Below are 25,394 nucleotides of genomic sequence, written 5' to 3' on the forward strand. Positions count from 1 at the left end.
ACGTTGCGCCAACGGTCGGGAGGGCAGGGGAGCCGGCGATTGGGCGAGGGGTCGGCGCGCGGCGCAGCCGCCGGGTGCTGATAGGGCCGTGGCGGGAAGGGGCGGGGCGAGCGCGGTCCGCGCGCGCTGTTTCGAGCGCCCGGGGCCGTGCGGGGCTGTGGCGGCCATGGCGGCGGCCCCGGAGTTCCACCTGCCCCTCGCTGCCGCCGATCTGCTGCGGGATGGCGGCCCCGGGCGCTACGTGGTGCAGGAGGTGCTGGCCGCCCGCGATCTGCCGCCCGCGCTCGCAGGTAAGGTGTCCCTACACCCCCCTCCCGGCTGGGCCCGGTCGTGCCGCCGGCTCACGGGCATCCCCCCCGCCTCTCTCTGTGTTTTGCCGCAGCTTTCCGGGCCGCCTTCCGAGCGCGGGGCGCGCTGGCCGTGCTGCAGCACTTCGACTGCGTGTACAGCGTGCTGCAGTGAGTACGGGGCAGGGACGGGCCGGAGGGGCGGGCGCTCGCCCCTCTGCCAGGCGCTCTTTGCTCGCCGCCCTTACGCCCTGTGTTTGTCCCGCAGCCACTTCCGAACCGCGGGCGCGGCTGTCAAGGAGGACGCCCTGGAGCTGATGATGCACGGTGGGTACCCGCTGTTTCCGGCCGGCTGACGCCGCGCTAACAGGGAGGTTGGCGGCTCAATGATGATATAAAGGCTAATGTGACTCGGCCAGCTGGGCTGCACCCTCAGCCCGCTCCTGTCATACGGGTCTGTAATCTTGGTGGACGATGCTGAGTTGTGCATGTTCGCTGTAAGGGCAGACCGACAGAAAATCCTCGTGCCCGTGTCCCTGGAAAATACGTCTGTGGGATGTATCAGCTCAGAGCGAGTGTTTCTCTGAGCTGACAGAGGGCTGTGGGGATAGGACAAGACAGCATGGCCAAGGTCTGGGCTGCAGGGGGCAGCCCGTGTTACAGCTGGTGAGATGTGAGCACACATCTTTGGTAATCTGATGGCTGCTCTAGGCCTCCCAAGGAGAGGATGGTTGAGGGACCTGGCAAGGAGTGCTCATGACTTTCTGCTTCTCCTCAGTGGTGTCCCATCATTCCAATGAACTTCCCACTATCTTGAGCGACTCTGGGCTGAGCCATGCAGACCGCGCTGCTCACCTCAATGCTCTTAAGATGAACTGCTATTTGCTGACTGGCCTGATGGATGCCTTTGAAATGGAAACCTGCAAGAACAGTTGTTTGGAGGCAGATCCTGGTAGGAAGGTAGGTGAAGAGACTGGAAGAAAGATGATAAAAGTCAGAATAAAATTTTAAGCTTGCTGAACTCTCTAGTATCTGTCAGATTTTATAGCTGAGTTTATATAGACATGATGCCAGCAAGAGCAGTCCGTGATGTGGAGCACTGGTGCTTCTGTGAAACTGTGCATGGAAAACAGCAAAGGGACTGTCGTGTGTCTAAATATCAGAAGGGACTTGGATGCCCAGACCTTTCTATTTCATTCTTGAGTTTCTGGCTGGAACTTAGTGTGCCAGTATTTTCTCAAGATTTCCTTTCTGTGATGGCAGTGGATGCAGGTATAATCCTTAAACCACAGAAGACACTGGTGCTGGCTTGAGCTGAGAGAGAAAGAACTGGGTGGGGGGGAAAAGCCCCTGTGATCTCACACTTCTTGCTGGTGTTTTGTCTGTTGTGAAGCTGCTGATATATCTCACTGTGTAATCTCCTTTCTAGAGCAGGAAGAACCATGCCAAGACTTCTGGATCCTTGTGGGAAGAGGAGAGGGAAAAGCTTTTACGGCTGCTTACACAGCTGCTGCAGCTGGATCTCCGTCAGCTTTGGGGTGGTTTAGCAGTGGAAGAAGAGTTTGTCAGGTATGAGTTGGAGCGGGTGTATTGGTGGAATGAGTGACTGGTTCTGAGGGATGAAAGGTTAAATGATAGATCTACCAAGGAGATGGTATTACAGCCCTCTGTGGGGTGCAGATCATTGGGAAGCTGAGGAAACAGCTTGAGGCAAAAGTGATGTGTATAGGAGCCACTTCCTCTCCTCACATAGGCCACAAAAATTCAGATGCTTGCTAATTTTTAGAGGACACTGGAGAATCTCTCTAACAGAAATGTGTAGTGTGCTAGAATGATGTTTGTGCAAGTTATGACAGTGAGGTTTGCTGTCTGTCTTCTGTGGGTTTAGCTTAATGACAGGAAGCTGCTACCGTATCCTGGAGAATCCAAGTATCGGCCTTCAGAGGTACCGGGTCACACGGGAGGCTGTGACACATCTGCTTGCTGCAGCTCTGGTTCACTGTGACCACATGTATAGTGAGTTCCTGCTCTTCTGCCTTCCTTCTTCCTGAAGCCATTCCCAGTTACTTTCCCTGACCTCTTTCTTCCTTCTCACGTGTTAAAGGTGCCACTCTGAAGATCACGCAGATGCTGCAGCACTTCGAACACGTAGCCCCTGTGTTTGCACAGGCTGTGAGCCTCTGGGCTAAAGAGTATGGTCTAAAAAGCCTGGTGGGTGAACTGCTAAGGTGAGACAAATACTTGGAGGCTTGTCCTTTTATCCCTAGCAATTTGAGGCACCCCATTCCTTGTTTCATGTTTCTGTTCAGGGAAATTGGACAGAAATGTCCCCAGGATTTGGCTCGTGAGGCTTCTGGAGTCAAGGGTTATGCTGCTTTTATAAGTGAACTGGCTGAACAGATTCCAACTCTGGTGCTCTCCAACATGAGTGTTCTTCTGCCTCACTTGGATGGGGAGGTATGTTTCTGCAAAGTCACCTGTCCAGAAAAGTCAAACAGTCGAGATGCTGCTATCCAGTTTTTCTGTCTGAAACAGAACCTGTTTCACAGAGCTCAAGCATCCAAAACCTGCTCTACTGGAATAGATTCTGCCCTTATCTAAAAGATGCAAAGGGAACAGAAACCATGGCATTTCCTGTCTGGTTGTCACTATCAGATGTCAGAGAACAGGAGCCCCATCCAGCCTGGCCTTGAACTGTTCTAGGGATGGGGCATCCACAGCTTCTCTGGACAACCTGTTCAAATATCTCACCACGCTCTCGGTAAAGAATTTGTTCCTCATATGTAATCTAAACCTGCCTTCACTTTGAGGCATTCTCTCTTGCCCTATCACTGAATGCCCTGGTAAAAAGGCCCTCTCCAGCTCTCTCACAGCCCCCTTTAGGTACTGGAAGGTGCCTCCCCAGAGCCTTCTCTTCTGCAGGCTGAACAAGACCAACTCTCAGCCTCTCTTCATAGCAAAGGTTACTGTGTCTTGCACGCACAGCTATGTTCACCCAAACTTAATACAATATCCATACTGAAAAAATTCACTTAGGGCTGGAGCCTGGGATTTGGAAGGCCCAAACTCTGGGCATATCAAATCATGTCTTTTGGTCCGTTCCTTGTTCAACAACTCCTGTCTTGGCAGAGTTACACGATGCGAAACGCCATTCTGGCGGCTATGGCAGAAGTGCTGGTGCAGGTGCTGAATGGTGACCAGCTGGAGGAATCTGCCCGTGGTACTCGGGACAAGTTCCTGGATATGCTGCAGGCCCACGTGTGTGACGTCCATAGCTTTGTTCGCAGCCGCGTGCTGCAGCTCTTCACTCGCATCGTGCAGTGCAAGGCAAGTCTGTGCTGGGCAAATGGCGTTGCCTCAGTCATCTCTTCCCATCTTGTGTGTTCTGAGGGAATTTCTGCCACCCTGCTTTTTGTTTGCAGAGAATGAAGTTTTAACAGAGCAATGTGCTGTCCCTGTGTACTGTGGGGTCTGCAGTTTCTTCCAAGAGACCAAAGATCCCAAAGGTGGGGGAACTGGGGTGGAAATTAGATGCTGCTCATTCTTACCAGGACAAACTAGAAGAAAGAGCACAGCATCTTTTCACACACTGGTGTGGGAGAGCATTGCAATTACCAGATATAATAAGATTCAACTCAGCAGGATCCTGGATAACCTAAATCCTTGCTTTCAGTGGAGGCTGGACCAGAATATATCCAGAGGTCTTTTGAGCCCTAGACTTTTCTGTAAATCTATAATCTGTGCTTTTTAGTACATGAATATGTCTGCAGCAAACTTTTCCCAAGTCTCTGAGCCTTCTTGATAACTTTATCTGTGCTCTTGTTGTGTTCTAGGCTCTGCCTTTGACTCAGTTTCAGTCTGTGGTGTCGCTGGCTGTTGGGCGGCTCAAAGACAAATCTGTCTTAGTGGTTAAGAATGCGATCCAGCTCCTGGCTGCGTTTTTGTCCAATAACCCCTTCTCCAGCAAGGTAATTTTGGTTAATATGGTGGATATATTAGATGTCTCTTTGCAGGCTAAATATCTGCAGTGTGCTGTAGCCAGGGCAGTTGCATTTCTGTGTCTTGTGGGAGAATGGTGTAGCCTTTGATTCTGCAGGTGGCAGCTTTCTGGTCTTCCCAGGTTCAGATTGAGTTCTTGGACTCATCCCTCTCTTGGTGAATTCATAGCTATGCTGAAGGCCAGGAGGGATGTGATTGAGGTAAAAACCTGCAGCAGTTTTGAGTCCACCGTGAGGTTTCTCTCCTTAGGATCAAAATTAGTTTTTTAGAATATTCTTCATGGATCTGCAGTTCTTTGTGTTTAGCTGCACCTTCTCCTGAGTTTCTGAGCCTTAGATGGGCAACTTAGGGCAGTTCTCATTCTAGGATCAGGGCCAGAGTCTACTCTGGCACTTTCCCAAAACAGGGTTGTTATCCATGGGGATTGACAATTAAGGCAGGGAGTGGAAGAGAGAGGAGAATTCTGGCATTTCAGGAAAAGGAGGATAACTAACATTTCTTCTTCTCTTCCTGACATCTTCAGCTAAGCTGGACTGACTTAGATGAGCCACTGAAGAAAGAAGTGCAGAAACTGAAAGAAATGAGGGATCGTAGCAGACCCACAGCAGGTAATTTCCTTTCTTCTTTCCACTTTCTAGGACAGTCCAAAATGTGCTTTTCCTCATATTAAAGTTGCTCCCAGGTTGTGACAGCTTTTGTCTCAGATCTTACCTGTGTGAGATGGTGAGACCAGATAACTGGGATTAAACTCACAACAGTTTTCCTTATGGTGGTTTTATAAAAGGATAATATTAATATCCATGTCTAAATTAACAGTCCTTATAGCTATATATCCTATTTTCGGGGTAAGAATTGAAAATGTCTATGAACACCGTCCCAGGTTTCTCTTTTCTACCACTCAAGGACTGCTTGAGTCATGATTTTGATCAGATGTTATTTAAACTTGATTTGTGGGCAGCACCAAAGTCCAAGGCTAAACAAATGATGGTTTTCTTACCTGTCATTTTTTTCTACCTTCAGTAGTTAATTTGTTTTAGTCAGAGTTCTTGTCTTATTCTCACTGCAGTCTGGGTGGGATCAGCAATGGGAACAGTGCCTGCCTGGGGATGGTGTAGGGGAAGTTCCTAAGTTCCAGATGAGATTTTCCTTCCCATTAAAGGTGTCACCTGAGTCTGTGTTCTTCAATCCCTCTGGTTTTTAAGTAGTTCCAGTGATCCCCCCAGAGGAAGAGTGGGAAGCGATGCTGCCAGAAGTGAGGGCTGCCACACAACAGCTCTTCCAACCACTGCAGGAAGAGGAAGAGGAGGTGCTGGAAGTTGAAGAAACAGTGGAGAGGACAGTGGAGCAAATCACTGGGCTGTTGAAGAAGCTGCATTACAAGTAAGAAGGCTCTGCAATTTGACCATGTTTATCCCAAGGGGTGATTTCCAGTAACATTACTCTGTAGGAAGAGATTGATGTGGGCACCCAGAACAAGATGCTGATAGGAGCTGCTATCCTAGGTGTTCAGGGCAAAGTTGGATGGTTTCCCTTATGTTCTGCTCTGATGTGTTGCTGATACTCTCTTGGGCAATGTCATTGTCCAGGAGCGCAGCCCGCCTTACGCAGAAGGCCCTGTGTCGCTTCCAGGGAAAGGAGCCTTTCATTGGCCCTGGGGAGGAAAATGAGGAGGCAACAATCCTGGGTGTTCTGAAGAGACTTTACACAGGTAACTCTATCACTCTGTGTCTGTTCCCCAAGTCCAAGATAATGCCAGAGCCAGACTAAAACCCTCTGGAATGCTCTGTCCCTCCCTCTGACCTATGGGGCTCAGTCTGCATGTATGGCTCCCAGAGCTGCAGCATCTCTGCTTTGTTTGTTCCTTGTTTGTCCAAGTACCTTGGCATTTTAGCTGGATCATATTATCTTAATTTTTGGTTGGAACAGTTCCATGGTCCCACTAGAAGTGCATTTCTGGTGTGTTTACTCACATATCTGAGGGAAGTGAAGCCTGTGTTGCCACTCACACCCTTCTGCCCTGTTTGAATTTGTCAGGAGTTCTGCTTCCTGAAGAGGTGGTGGCACATAATGCTTACCCCCAGCAGCCTTGAGCAAGTATCTGATTCAAGCAGAGTCTTGTTATCTGGGGCCTGAGCCTCTTGGGTGTATTTTCAAGACTTCACACACTTTGTCTGGTGTTTGTTTCAGCATAAGGTTGCTTAGCCAATCACATTGAGCATCTTGCTGTTGGAAGTCTATTGTCTAAAAATCTTAACTTTGTGAACTCTCTATACTTGCACAGACTTTGCTAGGGAGTAGTAGTGTTTGCCTTCTCCCTTGTTCCCTTTTAGGGCCCTCATCTGTCTTTGGGGAAATACCAAGTTCAGATTAACCTCATCAGCATTTTAATGGCATTTACCCCAACTAGACCATGCCTTTCTCTACCCTTTTACCCATCTGCCACTTCTCTGGAACATCACACTGTAGTACTGGAACTTGCTCCACAGCATGCTGAGATTTTGTAGCTAGGTCTGATTGCAGAATTTGGATTCTTGTATCCTGGCTCTTGGAAGGTGTCACTGTGGGACGGGGAGAGGAGGGTTAAATTGCCCTGAACTGTGCCTGTTTCTCTTGTATCTTCAGTACTGCTCACAAACAAGTGTGCTGTGTAGGTTCATGCCCAGGTGAGAACAGTGAGGATCCTCCACATGACAGCAGCAGTGATGAGATTGCAGAAGTTGTACAGGAAGAGCAGCCTCAAACAGAGCTGGTCAAACAGGAGATGTTGGTGCACTACCTGCAAGATGCTTACAACTTCTCAGTGAAAATCACAGAAGCTCTGAACCTGATCAGCAAGATGATGTATGAAAATTCTGTCTCAGGTATGTGAAATAACCATGTGAAGTAACCTTTTTTCCCTATTCAGCATTTCTAGATCTTTCCTTGCTTGAGAGAAAATGTTGGAGTGGTAGAGCTCCAGGAGAAGGAGAACAGATTAAAGGAGCTGCTCTTCATTGAGCAGATGTCATAGACACTTCCAAGGTATTGGAAAAGCGAGCCATCTAAATGAGTGTCATGAAGGGGTTGAATAGGGCATGAACAGGCTTTTAAGGAATATTTATTTATTTAATGTCTATTCATTTTTTTAAATACCAAGGTTGAAAAGGATTTTTTAATATGTTTAAAAGTGTTTTTTAAAAACATATGAAATAAAATGTATTTGAACTTTCTGAAATAAAAAAAAATTAAAAAAAAAACTAGCCAGGTACCAAAGTGAATTCAGTTGTGGATGCTACCCTGCCTCCTGTGGGGTGGGATGGCTGTTCATCATCTCAGGTGAGGGTCTCCCAAACTAAGCCTGGCCAGTGAAGCTGGGTTTGGTTATGTGCTCAGTGCCCTGACACAGCTTCAGCTGTTATGGTGGCCACAAGAGGGGAACGAAGCAGCTGGTCTCATCTAACTCACCTTTCCTCAAACTTTATTCCCTAGTTAGACATGAGCCTGATCAACAGGTTCTGTGGCTGGTCCTCTTCAGTGCTGTAGAGAAAGGTGGTGAACAGAAGGCCTTTGAGTTAATTCAGCTGCTCATATTTAATATTAGAACTGCTGTAATCACTCAGACTTTTTTGTAGCATTTATCAGAAATTGGCATTTCCAAGGGATGAGGGGCACAAGTCTCACTGCCATCCTCTCCAGCACATCCACTTGCACAGATCTGGGGTATGGATGGCTGTGGGCCCTGCAGTGGCCCAGACTTCATGCAGACACTTCTGAGGCTTCATCTCTGTTGAGGGCTCTGTTAATTGCGATAAGCACATGGGCTTCCCCAGCAGGGTTTGGTGTCATTAGCTATTTGCACACATGGAAATGAACTCCTGGCTTCAGTGTCTTTACAGGTCCTTTGAAGTTCAAGGCCAAGAAATTGCCCTACCTGGTACTTAAACACCTGGAGTTTGATTGTGGGGGTGATTTTTTTTTTAATGGATGCACAAATTTTAATCACTTTTCATCTCCTTGTTGTCCTGTGCTGTAGTATAAGGATGGCAAATTCAGTGTATGAACAGCAGAGGTGTTTTGAGACATTGTCTCCATTTGGAGAGAGTATGCTGCTGGGCTAGGAAGGGACTGGAGTGTGCTAAGGGATGTGTGTGCTCAGACTGAGCTTTTCTTAATTAAAGATTTAAATTTTTTTTCTGTTGCAAATTTATGTATTCTGGTGTGACTGGAGACAGGGAAAGCATACCAGCTCACCTGTTAGATATTCTTAATTCTGATTTGTAAGGGCTTATACTGGTAAAAACTCTTACTTAACCAGAGGTCAGACTCTGTGAACTGTTTGTTGCAGCACAACTCCTCTGATCACAGCTGTGGATGTCTTGTGATGTGCTCTAACTTAATGGGCTTTGGTTTTGTTTTTTTTTTTTTGTCTTACGAGAAGACTGGGCAGTCTATTTCAGGAGAAGTCAAGCTGGAACCAAACACAGTATTCCTTACCCCACTTGTACATCAAATAGCTTAGTTCCTCTGGTTATAGCATTGCACTGGGGCTTATATTCAGCTGTCTGCTGCAACTATGCTTTTTTCCCTAAGGTACTGTTTCCCAGGAGAGAATTTTGTTCTTCCTCAAAGATAGTCTCTGTGCTCTTTCCCTAACCATATCACATTGGATTTAGCTGTAATATTGTTAATTTGTGTCTTTTTTCTGGGACATCTACATCTTTGTACTAGTGATCCCATTCTGACTCAAACCCTCTGTAAAGCTTGCTGTGAGACCAGTACTCCTATGAATTTGTTTTAATGGCCTCTTTAATGGGAACTGGGGAAGAACTGCACTGTCACAGCTGTTCTCTCTGCAGTGGTGCAGGAAGCCATTGAGTTCTTCGTGACAGTCTCACAGTTTGGTGTGCCCCAGGCACTGCTTGGAGTCCGCAGGATGCTGCCCCTCATATGGTCAAAGGAGCCTGGAATTAAGGAGGCTGTGCTGAATGCCTACAGACAGCTCTATCTGAGCTCCAGCGAGGATTCAGAGAGGTACGGATCTCCCTAATCCGATTTTTTTTTCTTTCCCTCCCTCCATTCCCTTTCTGCTGTTGGGAATGGGGTATGGACAGGAAGAGAACTGAGAGTTGCCATGCTTCATGCTGAGCTGAAATGTAAGGTTATTATCTGAGTATCCCAGTCTTCCTGCAGGACCTACTGCTGAGCTTCTGTTCTTGGTTTGTCATAGAGCTCACGTGGAGGAAATTCATGCAGGAAAACTCTGTGAGACCTTGCGAAGCAGATGCTGAGAATTATTTGAAGTTAAACTATTGTCAGGCACTAATATTTATTCTCATACATTTCACTTTCATACAAAGCACTGCCTAAGTAGTCTGGGTAGGGTCCCTATCTGATAGGGAACAAGAAGAATGTTTCTTTTGCCAGCAGGTTCTTGATTGGCAACAATGAATTTCAGCCCATTAGGAGTCACCTGTTGATATGGAGTCATCCCATGTCCAGGAGTCTTACATCACTCTGTGGACAAAGTTGTTGGCCAATGTCAGTTGTGCCATTTTGAGTTCCTTATAACTGTAGTTGTTCATCCTGCTGGGATAATAAGAGGAACAGTGTGGTCTAAAGTTGAAACTATATTTCTGTTGCCAAACCTCAGGTTTTTTTGCTGACAAGTCATACATGCTGGGGCCTTGGTCACATGTAGGCATTCATCTTCTGATGTACAAACACATTCCCCATTTCTTTATCCTTCACACTATACAAGGTTGGTTCTTATTTGGGTGCTTTCACTTGTATTTCTGTTTATATTTCAGTCAGACCAATCTTAAATATTTTTCTAACAATTTCTACATGCCTTGATATTAGGGATGTTAAGATGGGAGGATGTTAAAGGGTCTTTGTTGTTTATCCTTCTTGAGGATTTGGTGATGGGAGCTGGCTACCACTTGCAAGTTTGCTTCTTCCATACTAGAAAAGAGCTGTGTCTCCTCTCTGCTGTGGCACTTGCTCTTTTTTAGTGCTTACCCACTTGTAAATCCTGTTGGATATTCGTGCAGTAAGATAAGTGTGATTCCTGGTGAGATGCACCATAACTCACCCTCATTTGTACCATCAGGGCAATAAAGAGCACCTGCCGCTTCCTATTTCTTCCTGATAATATTGCCTGGAAACAGCACTTCTACAGTTTGTGCTCTGTCCTCTTTTTCATAGAGAGATTTTCAGTTTCTAGGGAATTGTACCTTGACTTGTGGTTGAGACGAAACTGGGAAGTGGCTGCTTAGTGCCTCTAAAGATTGGATCTTTAAGCACCAGAAGGAGCACCAGTGCACAAGGCAATGGACTTACAAGCCCACATCATGGTCATTAGCACTTGTGTGACTTTGAGAACTCAAGCTTGTTGCGGGAGTTTTCCTGATCCTGTGGATCATCTCTGTTATCAAACAGATGTTTTCAGCTCTTTCAATAGGGCAGTAATAGTGACAGTTCCTTTTTCTTTACATTTTAGTATTTTATTCTTATTTTTCCCCTTTTGAAGGGCCAAGGCACAGGCCCTGGTGCACTCTCTCTCCCTCATCATGGTGGATGCATCACTGGGAACGATACAGTGCTTAGAGGAAATAGTGAGTATTTGCCTTGCCTGGGTTTGGGTTGTGTATCTGTTTTATTCCAATGGTAGTCACTGCAGATTACATCTTTACTTTGAAGTTCATTCTCCTTTGCCTCTCTGTAATTTTTTAATTGCATTCCTTTTGCAGATCTCAGAGTTTGTGCAGAAAGATGAAATAAAGCCTGCTGTGACCCAGCTGCTCTGGGAGCGATTCACGGAAAAATCTCCATGCTCGTCGCTGGAACGCCGCGCTGCTGTGATGCTGCTGGGGATGATGGCACGGTGAGCCTGGGGCCAGGTCGAAGCCTGTGAGTGGAAGGATGTACAGGGAGTCAATTTTTATTGAAGAACTGTGGGTGCTGCATCAGCTGACTCTTTAGCTCTAGCTTCAAAAATAGTAACCCTGTCATGGGGTAATGAAGCCTGGAACTAAGCATGGTTGTGCTGGATCCCACCAACACGGCTTCTGAATGATTATGATGAGATTATTTTCCTTGTGTGAATGCCCATCCCTTCCCAGAGTTTACAGTGTCTCAACTCTGCAGCTTTGTCTGTGTTTGGATAAGAACAGTGAGAAGCTGCTGAGTAGAGATGTCTGGAGCCTTTAGCATGAAGAAAAATGAATCTTTTTCACTTTCTGGGGGCAAAAAAAATGTATCTGCACTAAAAGGTTTTCACTTGCTCAGTTTCCCAGCCCAGTACCCTTTGGCATTCAACTTAACTTGCTCTTCTTGCTGTCCTTACTTCAGTCCTTCATTAGTCTGCACAGACTAATGAAGGACAGTCTAAACAGACCTGCATAATGATGATCCTAAAGTTTTCACAGACAGAAAGGGGAACGGGTGGGTGTGGATTTGGGATTGGCTTTTCTTGGATAAATGTTGGTTTGGTTCCCACAGTAGAGGAAGGAATGGTATATGTCACAAGTCCTGAGCTCCTCTACTCTTTCCTACTTTCCAACAATTTTGTTTCTGTTACCCCTGTTAAGTTTTGGTCCTTCCTCATAGGAAAGAAGAGTCAAGAATCTTCTTTCTTTACAAAGAGGCTGTTGATCACTTTGGAGAAACTCATCTCCTAGTGGGGAGTGAATTACACTGGCTTCTCTGGAATACTGCTTGCTGCTCCTCCAGCTGTATCCTGAGTTGTTTGGATGGGTTTTATTTTTTCCCCTCTTACTCAAACCACTCCCACAAGGCACAAGGAGGATTTCTCTTGGTTATCCATACTTCTGTAAACTTTCAGCAGCACCTCATTGTGATATCCCCATCCCTTCCATTCCACAGAGGAAAGCCAGAGATCATAGGTAGCAACCTGGACATCTTGGTGACAATGGGGCTGTCTGAGAAGGCATGTGAAGACTATAGGCTGCCTCAAGAAGTATGCAATGTTATCTCCAAGCTTGCTGGTAACCCTAAGGTAAGGCTATGGGTTTGTTCTTGAGGTCATCCAGAAACAAAAAAGGGGGGAAATTGTTTGCATGGCAGAAAAGAGAGAGGTAATTAATTTTTTACAGATTTTGAAATTAAGTAGGTTGAGACCATTCAGCAGCACTGTCTGGAAAGCTTAGCACACATCAGTGAACATGTAATAAAAGAATTTTCATTAGGCAACAGGCTGAATTCAATTAGCAAAGAGTTCAGTGCACAAGAAAATATGTTTTCCTTTCAATTTTCTTCTTCAGACTCCCAATTCTAAACTGATTTGTGTTTTCTCAACCATGAAGCCCTTTCCTCTACTGATGTTTTCTGGTGGTGTGATTCTTTTGCCCTCCCTATTAATTGATATTCAGGAGTTGTCAGCTGTACAGCAGAATATAAAACATGAAAGGCTTTCAAACCTGTCCATGTTGTACTTAGAACAACACGATGGTTGATGGCTTCTTTCCCTGGGAAACAATTTGTACTTCTTTTTTTAATACACTTGGAAAAAAATCTGGTTTTTTGACTCAGTCATTTGGGGCATTTTGGTTCAGGAGTTCTATCAAAAGCAGTCCTCCTTTACAGAGCAGCATCATTCTGTGACAGCCCCTTCCACTGGGGATGTTGCTGCATGAACTTCATGAGTTAATGTGTATCACAACATTCTGAAGTGTTCTAAAGATGGCTGTAATTCAATTTTTGGTTGACTTAAGTCTGCAGTTAAGCTTGTATATGAAAAAGGGACTGAACTGAAAATATTTGGCTGACTGACTGACTGGCAATAGCTCTTCTGCCCCCACCCATCCTTCCAACCAGAATTCAGTACAGAGGACAGGATTGTGGTGAATCAGGAGTTCTTGTTTCAAGCTACTGAAAGCTGGTAAATCCTCAAGTAAATTCTGTTTTGTTCAAGTATATATTCATCATGCAGACACAGGTGTGCTGGGACACCTCAGGTATTCTCATACTTGATTTAGTAGTTCTCTAGGTTATCTTATTCCCAACCTAAAAGGTGGTGTGACTGATACAGAATAAATACAACAACCTAAGTGTGAGGTAGTCCTGGATCCAGACCTATCCTGTGTTATTTCCACTGATGATATTTTGCTTTTAAACAATCCTATATGGTTCTGGCATATCCCAAGGCAAGTTGACTTACTGTTGGTGACTCTAAGATGCCCCAGAGGTTTCCCTCTTTATTCATTGCAGAGAGTGAGTAAATAATGTCAGATTTTAAATTAATCCTTTTGACATTTCAAAAGAGTTACTTTGATTCAAGGTGAGAACTGTCTGGGTTGGCCTGGGATCATCATTTGGTCAAGCTTTAAATCTACCCAATGTATTCACCATACTGTGACAAGTGACAGTAATGTCCCTGCTGCATGAGCAGTAGTGGATGTCCCTGGCATGGGTTTGATTAACACTGTGCACACAGGAAAGTTGAGTACTGGGAAGGGCATTGGGGGATCTCATGTGCTGCTCCCACGGGAGCAACTCACCTGTTGTCTCTGCAGCCAGCACTGGAGAAGAACAGTGCCCCTTTTCGACTGCCACAGAACCACATGCTCTTTGGTTGCCTGAGTGAGACCGTGAGTAAAGGTGAGCCCAGGTCAGCAGGAGGGTTGGAGGAGATGGGGTTGGGCTGCCAGACCTCCTGTGCTATCATTGGTATGTGTGGGTACATTGCTCCCTCTTCTCATCAGGCTTTGCCCAGCCAAGCAGTCACTGGATCCCCTTCATGGAGGCAGCTGTAACACTCATCTACCAGCTGGCAGAAGGGGCAGAGGAGATCTGTGCTGACATCCTGCATGTGTGCAGCCAGCAAGCTCTGGAGAAGCTGCAGGAGGCTGATGAGCAGAAAGCTGGTGAGGGAAAAAAGCTGATGAAGGAAATCTGTACCTATGGTTTCAAATGCTGCTTTGGGTGGCCTTGAGTAACTGCAGGAGAACAGAGCTGAGGGGCTGGTGGAAGTGTTGGAATGGGAGGGCACGAGTGCTGTGCAGGAGTCTGTGGAGATGGGTTATACAGCGAGACTTGGCACTAACTAACAGGGAAGAGGTCTACATCAACACTGAATTGGGGCTGCTTTTCTCTTTTAGATGCAGGGGATTCTCCACACAGAGTCTCTGATGGTTCTGGCAGTCTCTCCACATTCCTGCTGCTGCACCTGGTGGCCCTTGTGGGACAGGTGGCACTACAGCAGGTAGCATATTTGGAAGTGTCAGTGAGCGCAGAGCTACGCAGGCGCCGCCTCCTCAAAGAGGAGAAGACCAAGAAGCAATCTGACACCAGCTCAAAGAAGCAGAGACCCCAGGTGAGAGCCAAGGGCTTTTTTTCCTATGGGCAGCTCTTCTGGTGTCCCAGCTACAGCAAACTTCTCAAGAATGCAATCCTGAGGCTGCATGAGGTACAGGGCAATGTGTGCTTCAGGAATAGAAACAGACATGTATTGGTCAGGATTGACAGGGAGAGCTGAGGTCCTTGAATGACCCTATTCACTAAAACTCCCACGCTGGTCTTGAGTTTTGAAGAGGCAGAGGGGAGGGAGTGAAGGGTGATGTCGTGGCCATGCTTATCCTCCCGCTTCAGGCAAACATTCCCATTTCTCGCATCACCTTTCTTCTTACCAGTGCAGTCTTTTGCAACTGATGCAGTAGTGATGAAGAAACATCCATTTGTGCCCTGAGTTCTGGACAAAGGCTTCCTAGAACCCTGGTCCAGAAAATTTGAGAGTCCTGTCCTCTGTTAGGTAGTAATGATGAAGGATTAACAGTAGCCTTTCTAACGTGTTTTGGAGGCTACAAATGCCCTGTTTGGTTAGGTCTACCTTGGAACACTTTTCCAGTGTGTAAAGAGGCTGACTTTCCTGGGAAAGAATAGAGAAAAACATTGTGTCCATCTAGGTATCCAGTCTCTATTAGATGCTTATACTGCTAAGTCTGCAGAGAACTTTGTAGTTCATTTCCTCATCCACCTGCTTATCAGTGTCAATACAATTTTCCACACAGGAGGAGGTAATTATGAGATTTTCAAAAAAGTACCAGTTGGATACAGATTTGGTCCCCATTGCAATGCCCATGTCTCCTTTCTTCCCTTGTGTTGCTTTTTATTTGCTATAAGGTTTCCCATAATCTTGCTCACAAAACCAGTAATTCAAAGGCTGCTTTGAGCTTCTTGCTTTTAGTATTTGAATGTCCCTTAAGTTATGCAGGACTCACATACTGATGCTGGATGTCTCCTAGGTCTGTTTTGTCTTAGTAGTGTCAGTAGTTTAAGCTTTCTTTACATTCTGGGCTCCTCATTGCAAGAGAGACATGGAGCTCCTGGAGCAGGTCCAGTGGAGGGCAATAAAGATGATAAGGGACTGGAGTATCTCTTAGAAGGAAAGGCTGAGGGAACTGGGCCTCTTACAGCCCTCAACACTGAGAGGGGACCTCAGCAATGTCCGTAACTATTTGAAGAGGGGGGTGCCAAGAGGATGGAGCCAGACTGTTCTTGGTGGTGACAAGCACTAGGACATGAGGCAGTGGACAGAAATTGATGCACAGGAAGTTCCACCTGATTATGAGGATGAACCTCTTTACTGTGGGGATGACCAAGCACTAGAACAGGTTGCCCAGAGAGGTTGTGGAGTCTCTATCACTTGAGTTACTCAAGAACTATCTGGACACAATCCTGTGCAATGTGTTCTAGGAAGACCCTGCTGAGCAGATGATCCACTGTGGTCCCATCCAACCTAACTATATGTGATCCTGTGATTGGTGTGATCCTGTAGCATATGGACTGGCAAATCCCAGACTACCCTTCACAGCTTCATTCAGTTCTTGGGGGAAAGGGGGTTATTACACTCTGTGTCAGTCTGTTCTCCACTTTAGTTGTGCAGCTGGTAACATGCATGCACCTCACGCCTGAGAGAAGAGAACCCTGTGAAGAAAGAGGTTATTGTTGCCTGACACCTTTCTTACAGTCTCCTCTCTGCACAGAGCACAGGGAATGAGACCACTATGGAGGAGGAGCTGGGCCTCGTGGGAGCCACGGCTGATGACACCGAGGCCGAGCTCATCCGCAGTATTTGTGAGGCAGAACTTCTAGATGGTAAGTGTGGCTGCCACCGAGGAATACTGGCTGTCTGCCCGTGTGACAGAGCAGGTACAGTGGGTAACAGGTCCTGAAGGAGGAAGGTTGTTTCCTCGGGAAGGAAGCACTGCCATTTTCCATGGTGTCAGTTTCCATGTAGGCTGTCTGTTTCTTGGCTCTGCCTTTCTGGAGGTGGCTGTTCAGTGGTGAAAGTGAGTCAACCAGTTACTGCAGTTTGCAGCAGCTCTGAGATAAATGGAGTAATTGTTCTTAAAGCACAATGCACAAACGGTGCTCTCATGCTCAGTGTCTTTATCCCCACTCTAGGGAAGCACCTGTTCTCTGCCTTTGTTCCACTGGTGCTGAAGATATGCAACAACCCTGGACTCTACAGTGACTCGGCGCTGTCAGCTGCTGCAGCCCTCACTCTTGGCAAACTCTGCATGATCAGGTACTGCTGAGCCATGCCAGAGCTCTTTTCCCAGCCTTCCTAGTACTAAAGCACAAGCAAATGTTGCAATTCCTTTCCCAAGGAATGAACAAACACAGTGTTCATAGATCGCTTTTTTTTAAACTGTTTTTTTTTCTCTGCTCTTCCCTGAGAGATGGAATTTTGCTATCTATCCCTTCTTTCCTGTAACCTGTCTTGTTAGCTCTGAGTTCTGTGACTCCCACTTGCGTCTGCTGTTCACGATGATGGAGAAGTCCACCCTGCCTGATGTGAGATCCAACCTCATTATTGCAGCAGGAGATCTAGCCATCCGCTTCCCCAACCTGGTGGAGCCTTGGACATCTCATCTCTATGCCAGGTAATGCTATGCTCATTGTTGGGAGAGGACATGTGACAGAAACCCTGTGGAAGGGTGACACTGGGCCTCCAGAAGGTGAGAATGACACAAGAAAGCAAATCTGAAGATGCTGGTGCAGGGAGACCACCAGAGCTTTGGGCTGTACCCGGAGACTCCCTTGCTGCTCTCTGCAGTGACTGTTTGCTCCTGTCAGGTTGCGGGACCCCTGCCCGAGTGTGAGGCAGACGGCTGGGCTGGTGATGACCCACCTCATCCTCAAAGACATGGTAAAGGTGAAGGGCCAAGTGAGTGAAATGGCAACTCTGCTCATAGACCCAGAGGAGGCAATCGTGACAGTGGCTCAGAACTTCTTTGGTGAACTAGCCAACAAGGCAAGTGGATGCTCAGAGACCTTATTGCACAAGAGTGGGCAAGGGCTGTTGGAGGCTGGATCAATTACATGAGCCCTGGAGAAGGTGTGTTAATGGTGTAGAGCTTTTGGTCTGTCTTTCTGTGGCCTAAATAAGGGTAGTTAAAAGAAATTTTGCAATACAAGTTTTGTTTCATCCTTGCTTGGTGTTGCTGAATTTGACCTCATCTATTCACACTGGAAGGCAGGCTCCAAACCACTGCCCTTTCCCTTTGCTTGCTTGTATATGCCCAGCACGGGGTTAGGAGCAGTTTTCTGTAGCTCACCTTTAGGCCTTACAGCAGAGTTCCCTGACCTTATGGCTCAGGCAGTGCACCTTCTCTGAAACCTTTCTGAGTTGTTCTTGGCTGTGGGACACTGAGATATTTAAACTGTAGCAGTTTCTGCCCAAGCAGGTGAGAACAGGAGCAGTGTCACCCCCACTGTTCATTCCATGTGCAGCCTCACGTGGGCCCTTCAGAGTTTGAGATTTAGTGCCTGAGAGGCTGCAGTGACACTGGGGCTTTTCTGTCTTGGTTTGCTTTGTTAAAGCAGGGCTGGCCACCTGACTGCACTGACTTCCTAGCTCTGCAGCATGTATGACAAAGCTGTGTAAAAGCAGTGGGAAAGAGAATATGGATTGGACCGTTTCAGGCAAGAAAATGGGAAGCAGTTCCATGAACTGAAGAGCTGTTTCCTTTATCAGGAAGCTTTTTTTTTGTTGGGTTGTGGCAAGGTTGGAAGGCAAAGAAAGTGCATCCAAGTCTGCCAAAGAGCAGAGCTGGGGTGCAGTTGTTGGTTGGCTGGGTTTTTTTCCCCCCAGCCAAATAGTCCTGGATAGGTTTGGCTGGCTGTGTAAGCTCGTTTCAAAAAGCTGATGCTTTCAGTCAGTAGATTTGGGGTGGAGAAAAAGGAGGTCATTTTAAGTGGGCAGCTTATTTGGCTTAACTCAAATTATCCTTTATAATTCCGTATCTCATGTAGAAACTTGTGTTCTGCACAGGGTAATGCTGTCTATAACCTGCTTCCAGACATCATCAGTCATCTCTCAGATCCTAACAGCGGCATAGAGGAGGAATCCTTCCACACTATTATGAGGTATTCTGAGGTTTAATAAATCTCTTATTGCCAGGACTATGTTTATGCAAAGGGGGTGCTATATCAAGGGAAGAAAAACTACACTGGCATGTACAAAATGCTTTTTCAGTTGTTCTCTTTGATCTGACTTTTTCAGTCTGTACTGGAAATGGAGTCACGCTGAGGGGAATTGATTTTAAAGCCACACAATTGGGAGTGAGGAGAGACTCTACAAAGAGTAACCACTAACTCAAAATTACTTTCCCTCTAGAAAAGGAAAATAGTTGGTTTTACGCATGGAAACATGGATATGCCTCATTAGGAAAACACAACAGGTTTTAAAGGCTGATGCCTTTGTCATTTTGGTGGCTGCTGGAGTTTTGTAAGCAGTTTTAGTAAAGCTGTAGTTACAGTAACAGGTTTGGGTCTGGGTTGGCTTTCTGGTGGTTTGTTTTGTGTGGGGGTTTTTTGGGTTTTTTTTCTTGTTTGGTTTCAGTTTTTTTCAAGAAAGCCTGACTCTGGAGTATAGAGATCTTGGAATATTTCAATCTGAGGTTATTGGTTGTTCATAGACAGCACTAATAATGTCTTTATTGGTACAGACATTTTCATGTCATTTCTGAAACTAAGCCACATGAGGGTTTTTCTCATTTGAAATGAGTCATTTGAATCCCTGTGGCTTATAGAGGGGGGTATTAGACAAAAGTGTTGCTGTTGCTGAAGAGAAGAACAATAAAATCTCCTGTGATCTTTCAAGTAGTCTTTCTGTCTATGAGAATCCAGTGCATTTAGGAAGAGGGATGGGATTTTGGATAGGTAGGAATTGCAAGACACAGAAAAGGTCTATTAGTGAGGGTGTCAGTGAAACTAAAATTAATTTATGGTGGTAAAAGTAGATGGATATCTTTGCTTCAGCTTTAATTAAGGAGGGTAATGTGAAATACTGGGAATTATGGCTTGTGGTTCCTGACAGCACAGGTAGAAGTGAAGTTAATGCCTGAAGTGAAACAAACCGTCACAGGTAGACAAGAGGCAGCATGTAAAAAAAATATCCAAATAATTTTGGAATTTTCAATACTGTTTTTAATTAATATCAAACTGAAGGTGTTACCACAGACATAGAGCATAATTGTAGCAATTGCATTAAAGTGTGATTGGTGGGGTTAAGACAGGTATAGGATGGACTTTTTACTTCCAACAACATACATGGAGAGAACTGGAGGTGTCTGGCAAGAGAAGAGGCAGTATTGATTTAACAATGTAGACAGGCATCAAATTAGCATCAGGATAATTAATTTTAAAGACCTGATCATCAGTTAACACACCACATATCCTTTATATAGGAAAATAAGGGAATTAGTAGTTAAAGATTAAATGATGCTGGGGAAAATGCAAAGGGAGGACTCTTGAGATGCTGTTTCTGTTATGTATCTTAGAAAAGCAGCTTGGTGTGGTGGTTGTAGACATAACAAAGACTGAACAAGGAAGTGCTTTAGAAAAACTACATCAAGGCCAGTGGCAACCTGACTGAGTTAACAGAAGTGGTGGTACAAGAAATAGGGAGAGCAGCAGGACCTTCTTAATAAATAGAAGTTATTCAGTGATTTCTAAGAGGACATAGTGCAAAATGCACAAGTACTTAACCGTGCTAAAGTCCAGGTGTCTCTATTCCTCAAGAAGCTAATGGATTAAGTTAGCATTTAAATTCTGTTAGACTTTGTTCCCATTTTAGTGCAAAGTACTGCTCACTTCTGCATTGATCCAAAATGCAGAACATATGCAACAACATACTTTCAGCAAATTAATAGCGAAAAAGTCACAAGCATGGTTTTGAGGAGGGAAAACGCTGCATGCCACAGTGCTCCCCTCAAGGTTTGCTTGTCAGACAAACTAGTCAGTCAGTGCAACTTGTGAAGTGAGGAGATTGTCTGTCTGGAGGTGCTGCATGCTCTTAAAACTGGAAGGAAGGAGCAGATAAGAATTCAGCACTGCAGCCTTTTCAGCACCCCTGCTACCTGAAATGGGGATTCCTCTGTGGGCTCTAATCTTTTGCACTTTTTTTCCCCTTGCAGACATCTGTTCTCATATATTACAAAAGACAAACAAACAGAGAGCTTGGTGGAGAAACTTTGTCAGAGATTCCGGACTGCCAGGTGGGTTGTAATCTTTAATTTTCCTTCCAAGCGCTTCTGCTTCTCAGGATTTTTCAGAATAAATGAGCTTTTATGTGGTGGTTTTAAAAGGTTCCCATTATATTCTTCACATAGCAAACTGACAAATGCAACATAACTTGGTTTAGGTCCCCTTTTTTTTTTTAACTACCTTCTCCTAAAAATACATGAATATTTGTAAATTAAGGTTTTTGTATTATGCAGTGATTGACCCCCTCTTCCTTTCTTTTTTAAGGAAAAAGTTTTAGTCTAGATCTAGATCTGCATTATAGCTGAGCACATGTGGAGACATCCCACTTGTGGATTTTACATACCTTTGTGATCCTTCTCCACGGGCTATTCCTTTGCAGCTCAGCCTAGGAAATCAGTGTGTTCAGCTGAGAAGTTGGGATCTTTCCAGCAGTCCTGTCTGGGGTGATCTCAGCTATCAAGCTGATATAGGCCTGTCCTTGTTCTGTGTGCATGGGCTGCTCAGTTCCAAGTCTGCGCCTGGGACTCTGTTCTATGTTTTTTTTTTATTATTATTTTACCTAAGGGCTTGTGCCATCATACACTTTGGCTTTTGCTCTGCTCCATCTCCAAGATGTGCATTGCTGATTACAGAGTATAGAGTGCAGGACCTACACTGTGAATCTGGGATATCATTTTTCTTTCTGGGTTTTGGGGCTTTTTTGCTGCTTTTCTCCTTGCTTTTCTCCCCAAGCTGTAACTTCACTGACCCAGGCATACACTTTTGTTTCCTTCCAAGAAGAATAATAATAGAAATTTATCTCTTTCCATTCCAGTGAGATATCTTCATTTTAACTTCCACTGGCTTTGATGTACCTTGCTTCCCTCCATTCCTGTGGTTTTCCTTCTCCATTGTTGTGGCTTTGCCCTTGAGATTCAAGCTGTCTGCTTATCTTGGCCATTTGTGCACAGTGCCTGGGCATGTGACCTGCTCAGCTGCCTCAGGGAGTTGCATATTTCCCAAAATATTTGGATTTTGTTTCCCCGAGCAAGAGTGGAGAGTGGTCCCTCTCTCCAAAGTTGGCTCCCAGGAGCACTGGTGATCTCTCCATGCCACATTTGTAATTAACTGTCTGTGTTTATGTTGTGTCTCGTCTTTAGCAGAATGTCCTGATACTTCTGTACCACCAAGGTGATCAGCTTGCTGCACACTAGTGGTACTGCTAGAGCAAGACTCTCTCTCCAGGCTAAAACAGGAGCTTATCAGAGAAGATTTGCAGCCACCATCACTCTTCTCAGCATTTCTGGAGTTCTAAACATAGCAACTTGCCAGGTGTCATTCAGACTGTAAAGGTGGAAACACCTGGATGCTGCAGCTTTGTTCTCCATCTGTCTGGGTTTGAGCAGAGCATCCTGAGACAGCATGTGCTGGACAGACTTGAGGCCCTCACTTAGTGTATATTAAAAATAGGGGCTTTGGCCTTGCTTTTTCTCTTCCCATTCCATCACAGTGGTCTACATTAGGGATGTTAGTTTGTGCTTTTGTTTTTCTTTCCCTTTGGTTTTATTCCAATAACTTTTTCTGGAATTTGAATGGAATCATTCTCTGGTACAGCATTTGTTATTTGTTGACTTTATAACTTAATGAATATGACCTTCTTTATGTAACTAACCAGGAAAAGGAGAGAGAACATCAAATACAGCTTCTGCTTGAGATCATCTCAAACATGCAAAAATGAACAGCCGGGGGGGTTTGTTATGTGGTTAAGGCCCTTCAAGAGAAGTCCTGACCTCACTGAGTCTTTTCCTCCTGAACAGCAGTAACTTCTGACACTTCAAAGAAGTGACTGTGTTCTTTAGCAGTGGTGGTGTCATGGAATACAGTGGTGGTTATCTGTGGTATGGCACAGCACCCTGTCACTGACCTGTAACAGAACAATGTGAATCTCATGTTCTCCAGAGCAGAAGCATCTGCAGGAAATGCTGGTAGTTCTGGGTGAGATGTGCTCATCCTCACACACCCTTTTTGGAGAAGCTCATGGTGATCTTTGTCTTTGCCAGGACTGAGCGTCAGTATCGGGATCTGTCCCACTGCCTTGCTCTGCTTCCAGTCTCGGAACGGGGCCTTCACAAGCTGCAGGACAACTATGACTGCTTTGCAGACAAGCTCCAAGATCCAGCCGTCTACAATTGTTTCCAAACTGTGCTGGCTCGATTCCGCAGAGCAGGCATCAAACCTGAGACTAAAGTAAGGGTGTGGGACAAGGGTCCAGGCCAGAAAAACAATTGCTTTTTACATACAGGGACAGGAAAGCCCTGCAGTTTTTCATTTTAAGCAGACTATTCCTCACCCCTAACAATTGATCAGTTTATTTATTTAACTTGATGGCAATTCTGCTCTGGATGTAATACTTCTCTCCCTCACCTTCTCTTCTTTTTTTTTCCCCTCCACTGCTGTTTTCCATCTCCATCAGGCTCTAGCTGAAGAGCTGGAGCAGAAGCTGTCTGCCTCCCATAACCGAGGACTGGATTCCACAGAGACATGCCAGGATGGTAGTCAGACTCCAATGCCAGCGCCAGCCAAGCGGAAACCAATAGGAAGTATGTTCCTTTTTGTGAGATTCCAGCCTTCCCCTGATCCTGCAGTCCAGCAGAAACACCTAAGAACTTCTCCTCACCCTTACAGACAGAAGTTTGCTGCCTTTCTCTATTTTTTTCCCTTTTTCTTGACAGGTTCACGCCGCCAGCCCCTCACCCCAGCCAACACAGATAACGATTTTGTCACACCCCCATCCCGCACCCTCCGAAATCATAAGCGTGCCCAAAAGCGCCCTCCACGCAAAAAAGCCATCATTACCTTCTCCAGCGACGAGGAGAACAACTCTGAGGATGGTAAGGCACTGCACACGTGTGCTCTAAGGGGGGAGGGACCACAGATTGGGCCCAACAGGGATGTATGTCCCTTTGGTCATGGGCATCAGACCACTGTGGAGGTTGTCTGTAGATTTCTCTGCTCAAGGCAGTGGAGTGCTCATTATTGACACGTTTTACTCTCTTTAGAGCTATTGGCAGAATTAAGAGAGGAAGAAACCCCCACCAAAACAACTCCCATCACCAGATCTTCAGCCCGACGGCGGCGCTGAAGGAACCATCTGCCACTGCCTTTAACTAAAAATAAAACTCCCTTTATGTAACCGTTGCCTTCTCTTGTCTGAACTACAAAATGGAAGTTAACACCAGGCTAAAGCAATTCCAACCCTTTCTTCTGATATCTCCACAAAGAAAGGCAGTGATGGTGAACACAGTTGCCACTTGGACTGATTTTGCCCTGACTTTGCAGATGAGAATAAGCTGCTCTTTTTTTTTCTTTTTTTTTTTTTTTTAATCTTTGGAAGAAAGTCTTTCTAAGAAGAGCCAAACTACCCACAGAGTACAAAATGCTCATTCCTTTCTTGTTTTGTATGTGCTTTATACTACACTATTCACTGTTATCACAGGACCAATGCAGTGGTGCTGGGTTTAGGCCCTTTTATATTTCATGCTTTTTGAGGCTCTTATCCTGTAAATCCAAGCCAAGGGTTTTGAGGTGAAGGCACCTGCATCTTTTTCTTGTGCATATCTCATCAAAGAAGTGTACAGGGAATGGGGTGTGAGGAGAAAGAGAGAGAAATGCTAACTTAGACTAGAGCACTTGAATAAACAATAGGTAAAGTCCATAGGAAAAAATACATCTTTTAAAAGCTAAAAAACCAAAATTAAAACTTTAGAAGTAACTTGTAATAATGCTAATTTGATAAATTACTAAGTATACTGATACCCTTGATTGTCTTACTGCTTTCTGGAATGTATTTGCTGCAAATCCAATTATGTTTCAAGTAAAATTGGCACTTGGGTTTTTTCATTTCACAAATGCCACATCAGTTTTCAAGTCAGTCCTGGCACTCCTTAAACTGCCCTGTGAACATGAAGTGCCCTAAATTAGATTCTGTGTTAATCACATAAATAACCTTTAACCTTCTGTCTAGAGGCAAGTTGGCATTTGTCCCAGAGCTCTTACTACAGAAATGTTTCCTCTTACCTTGTCAGCTGCCTAGAAAGCAGAGTAGTCACTAGCTGGGCAGGAATGGGAAGGGCGCTCCTCCTCTCCACTGCTTCCCGCAGATCTGCAGTCTCTGTCTGAGGCTCTACCACCTTCCCACAGTTGTGCTCGCCCTGGGTTCTCCCAGCAAGTAGAGCATGCTGCTCAGTTCCCTTCTGCTCTGGCTGCAGAACTAGCTGCTGTAGCTTATTTTGATCCCTATTTTTAAAAAAAAACAATAATTAGGAAGTGCATAGCTTTACACTAACCTGAGCATACCTGAATGGACATAATCATGTTAAATGCTTCCAGAAACAAGTAAAGTGGGGAATGATGGGGTAACAGGTGTATTTATAAACACCCCACTTGAGTTCCCATGACTCAGTGAAAATACCTGCCCACTTGCCTCCAGACTAGAATAGCCAAATACCAATATAGATATGCTCCAGCTCCAGGGCACGCCAGTAGCCTCAGGACAATCACATGAAATACAAAGATCAGAAAGCTACAGCAATGTTGTCCTTCTCCCCTCCTTCCTGATAAAATATTCAGGAGGGCTCC

At 45.4% G+C, this 25,394-nt stretch overlaps 1 protein-coding gene and 1 non-coding gene across 3 annotated transcripts; both read left to right on the forward strand.

Annotated features, from left to right (window-relative positions):
- Window positions 1-31: 31 nt before the first annotated feature.
- On the forward strand, window positions 32-23,951 carry NCAPD2 (non-SMC condensin I complex subunit D2). Of its 2 annotated transcripts, none has more exons than XM_041463830.1 (31): window positions 32-290; window positions 383-458; window positions 556-614; window positions 1,066-1,247; window positions 1,717-1,856; window positions 2,176-2,303; window positions 2,392-2,515; window positions 2,597-2,744; window positions 3,417-3,614; window positions 4,121-4,255; window positions 4,810-4,894; window positions 5,489-5,666; window positions 5,873-5,994; window positions 6,938-7,147; window positions 9,122-9,296; window positions 10,795-10,879; window positions 11,015-11,148; window positions 12,150-12,282; window positions 13,799-13,883; window positions 13,988-14,149; window positions 14,384-14,598; window positions 16,268-16,379; window positions 16,689-16,812; window positions 17,015-17,170; window positions 17,364-17,541; window positions 18,562-18,656; window positions 20,708-20,788; window positions 22,817-23,003; window positions 23,230-23,356; window positions 23,489-23,647; window positions 23,816-23,951. In XM_041463830.1, exons 1-31 carry the CDS (start codon window positions 167-169, stop codon window positions 23,896-23,898), a joined length of 4,200 nt encoding a protein of 1,399 aa, XP_041319764.1. In that variant the 5' UTR covers window positions 32-166; the 3' UTR covers window positions 23,899-23,951. The 2 variants fall into 2 exon arrangements, with proteins under 2 accessions (XP_041319764.1, XP_041319765.1); XM_041463831.1 differs by having other exon boundaries at window positions 5,492-5,666.
- Window positions 669-991, forward strand: LOC121351749. The gene has a single exon (XR_005954832.1). It is a non-coding gene; the product is annotated as a small nucleolar RNA U85 (small nucleolar RNA).
- Window positions 23,952-25,394: the final 1,443 nt, after the last annotated feature.

This window comes from Pyrgilauda ruficollis, unplaced genomic scaffold (genome assembly GCF_017590135.1).
Source record: "Pyrgilauda ruficollis isolate IOZ18807 unplaced genomic scaffold, ASM1759013v1 scaffold17, whole genome shotgun sequence".
In the NCBI taxonomy this organism is placed as follows: domain Eukaryota; kingdom Metazoa; phylum Chordata; class Aves; order Passeriformes; family Passeridae; genus Pyrgilauda; species Pyrgilauda ruficollis.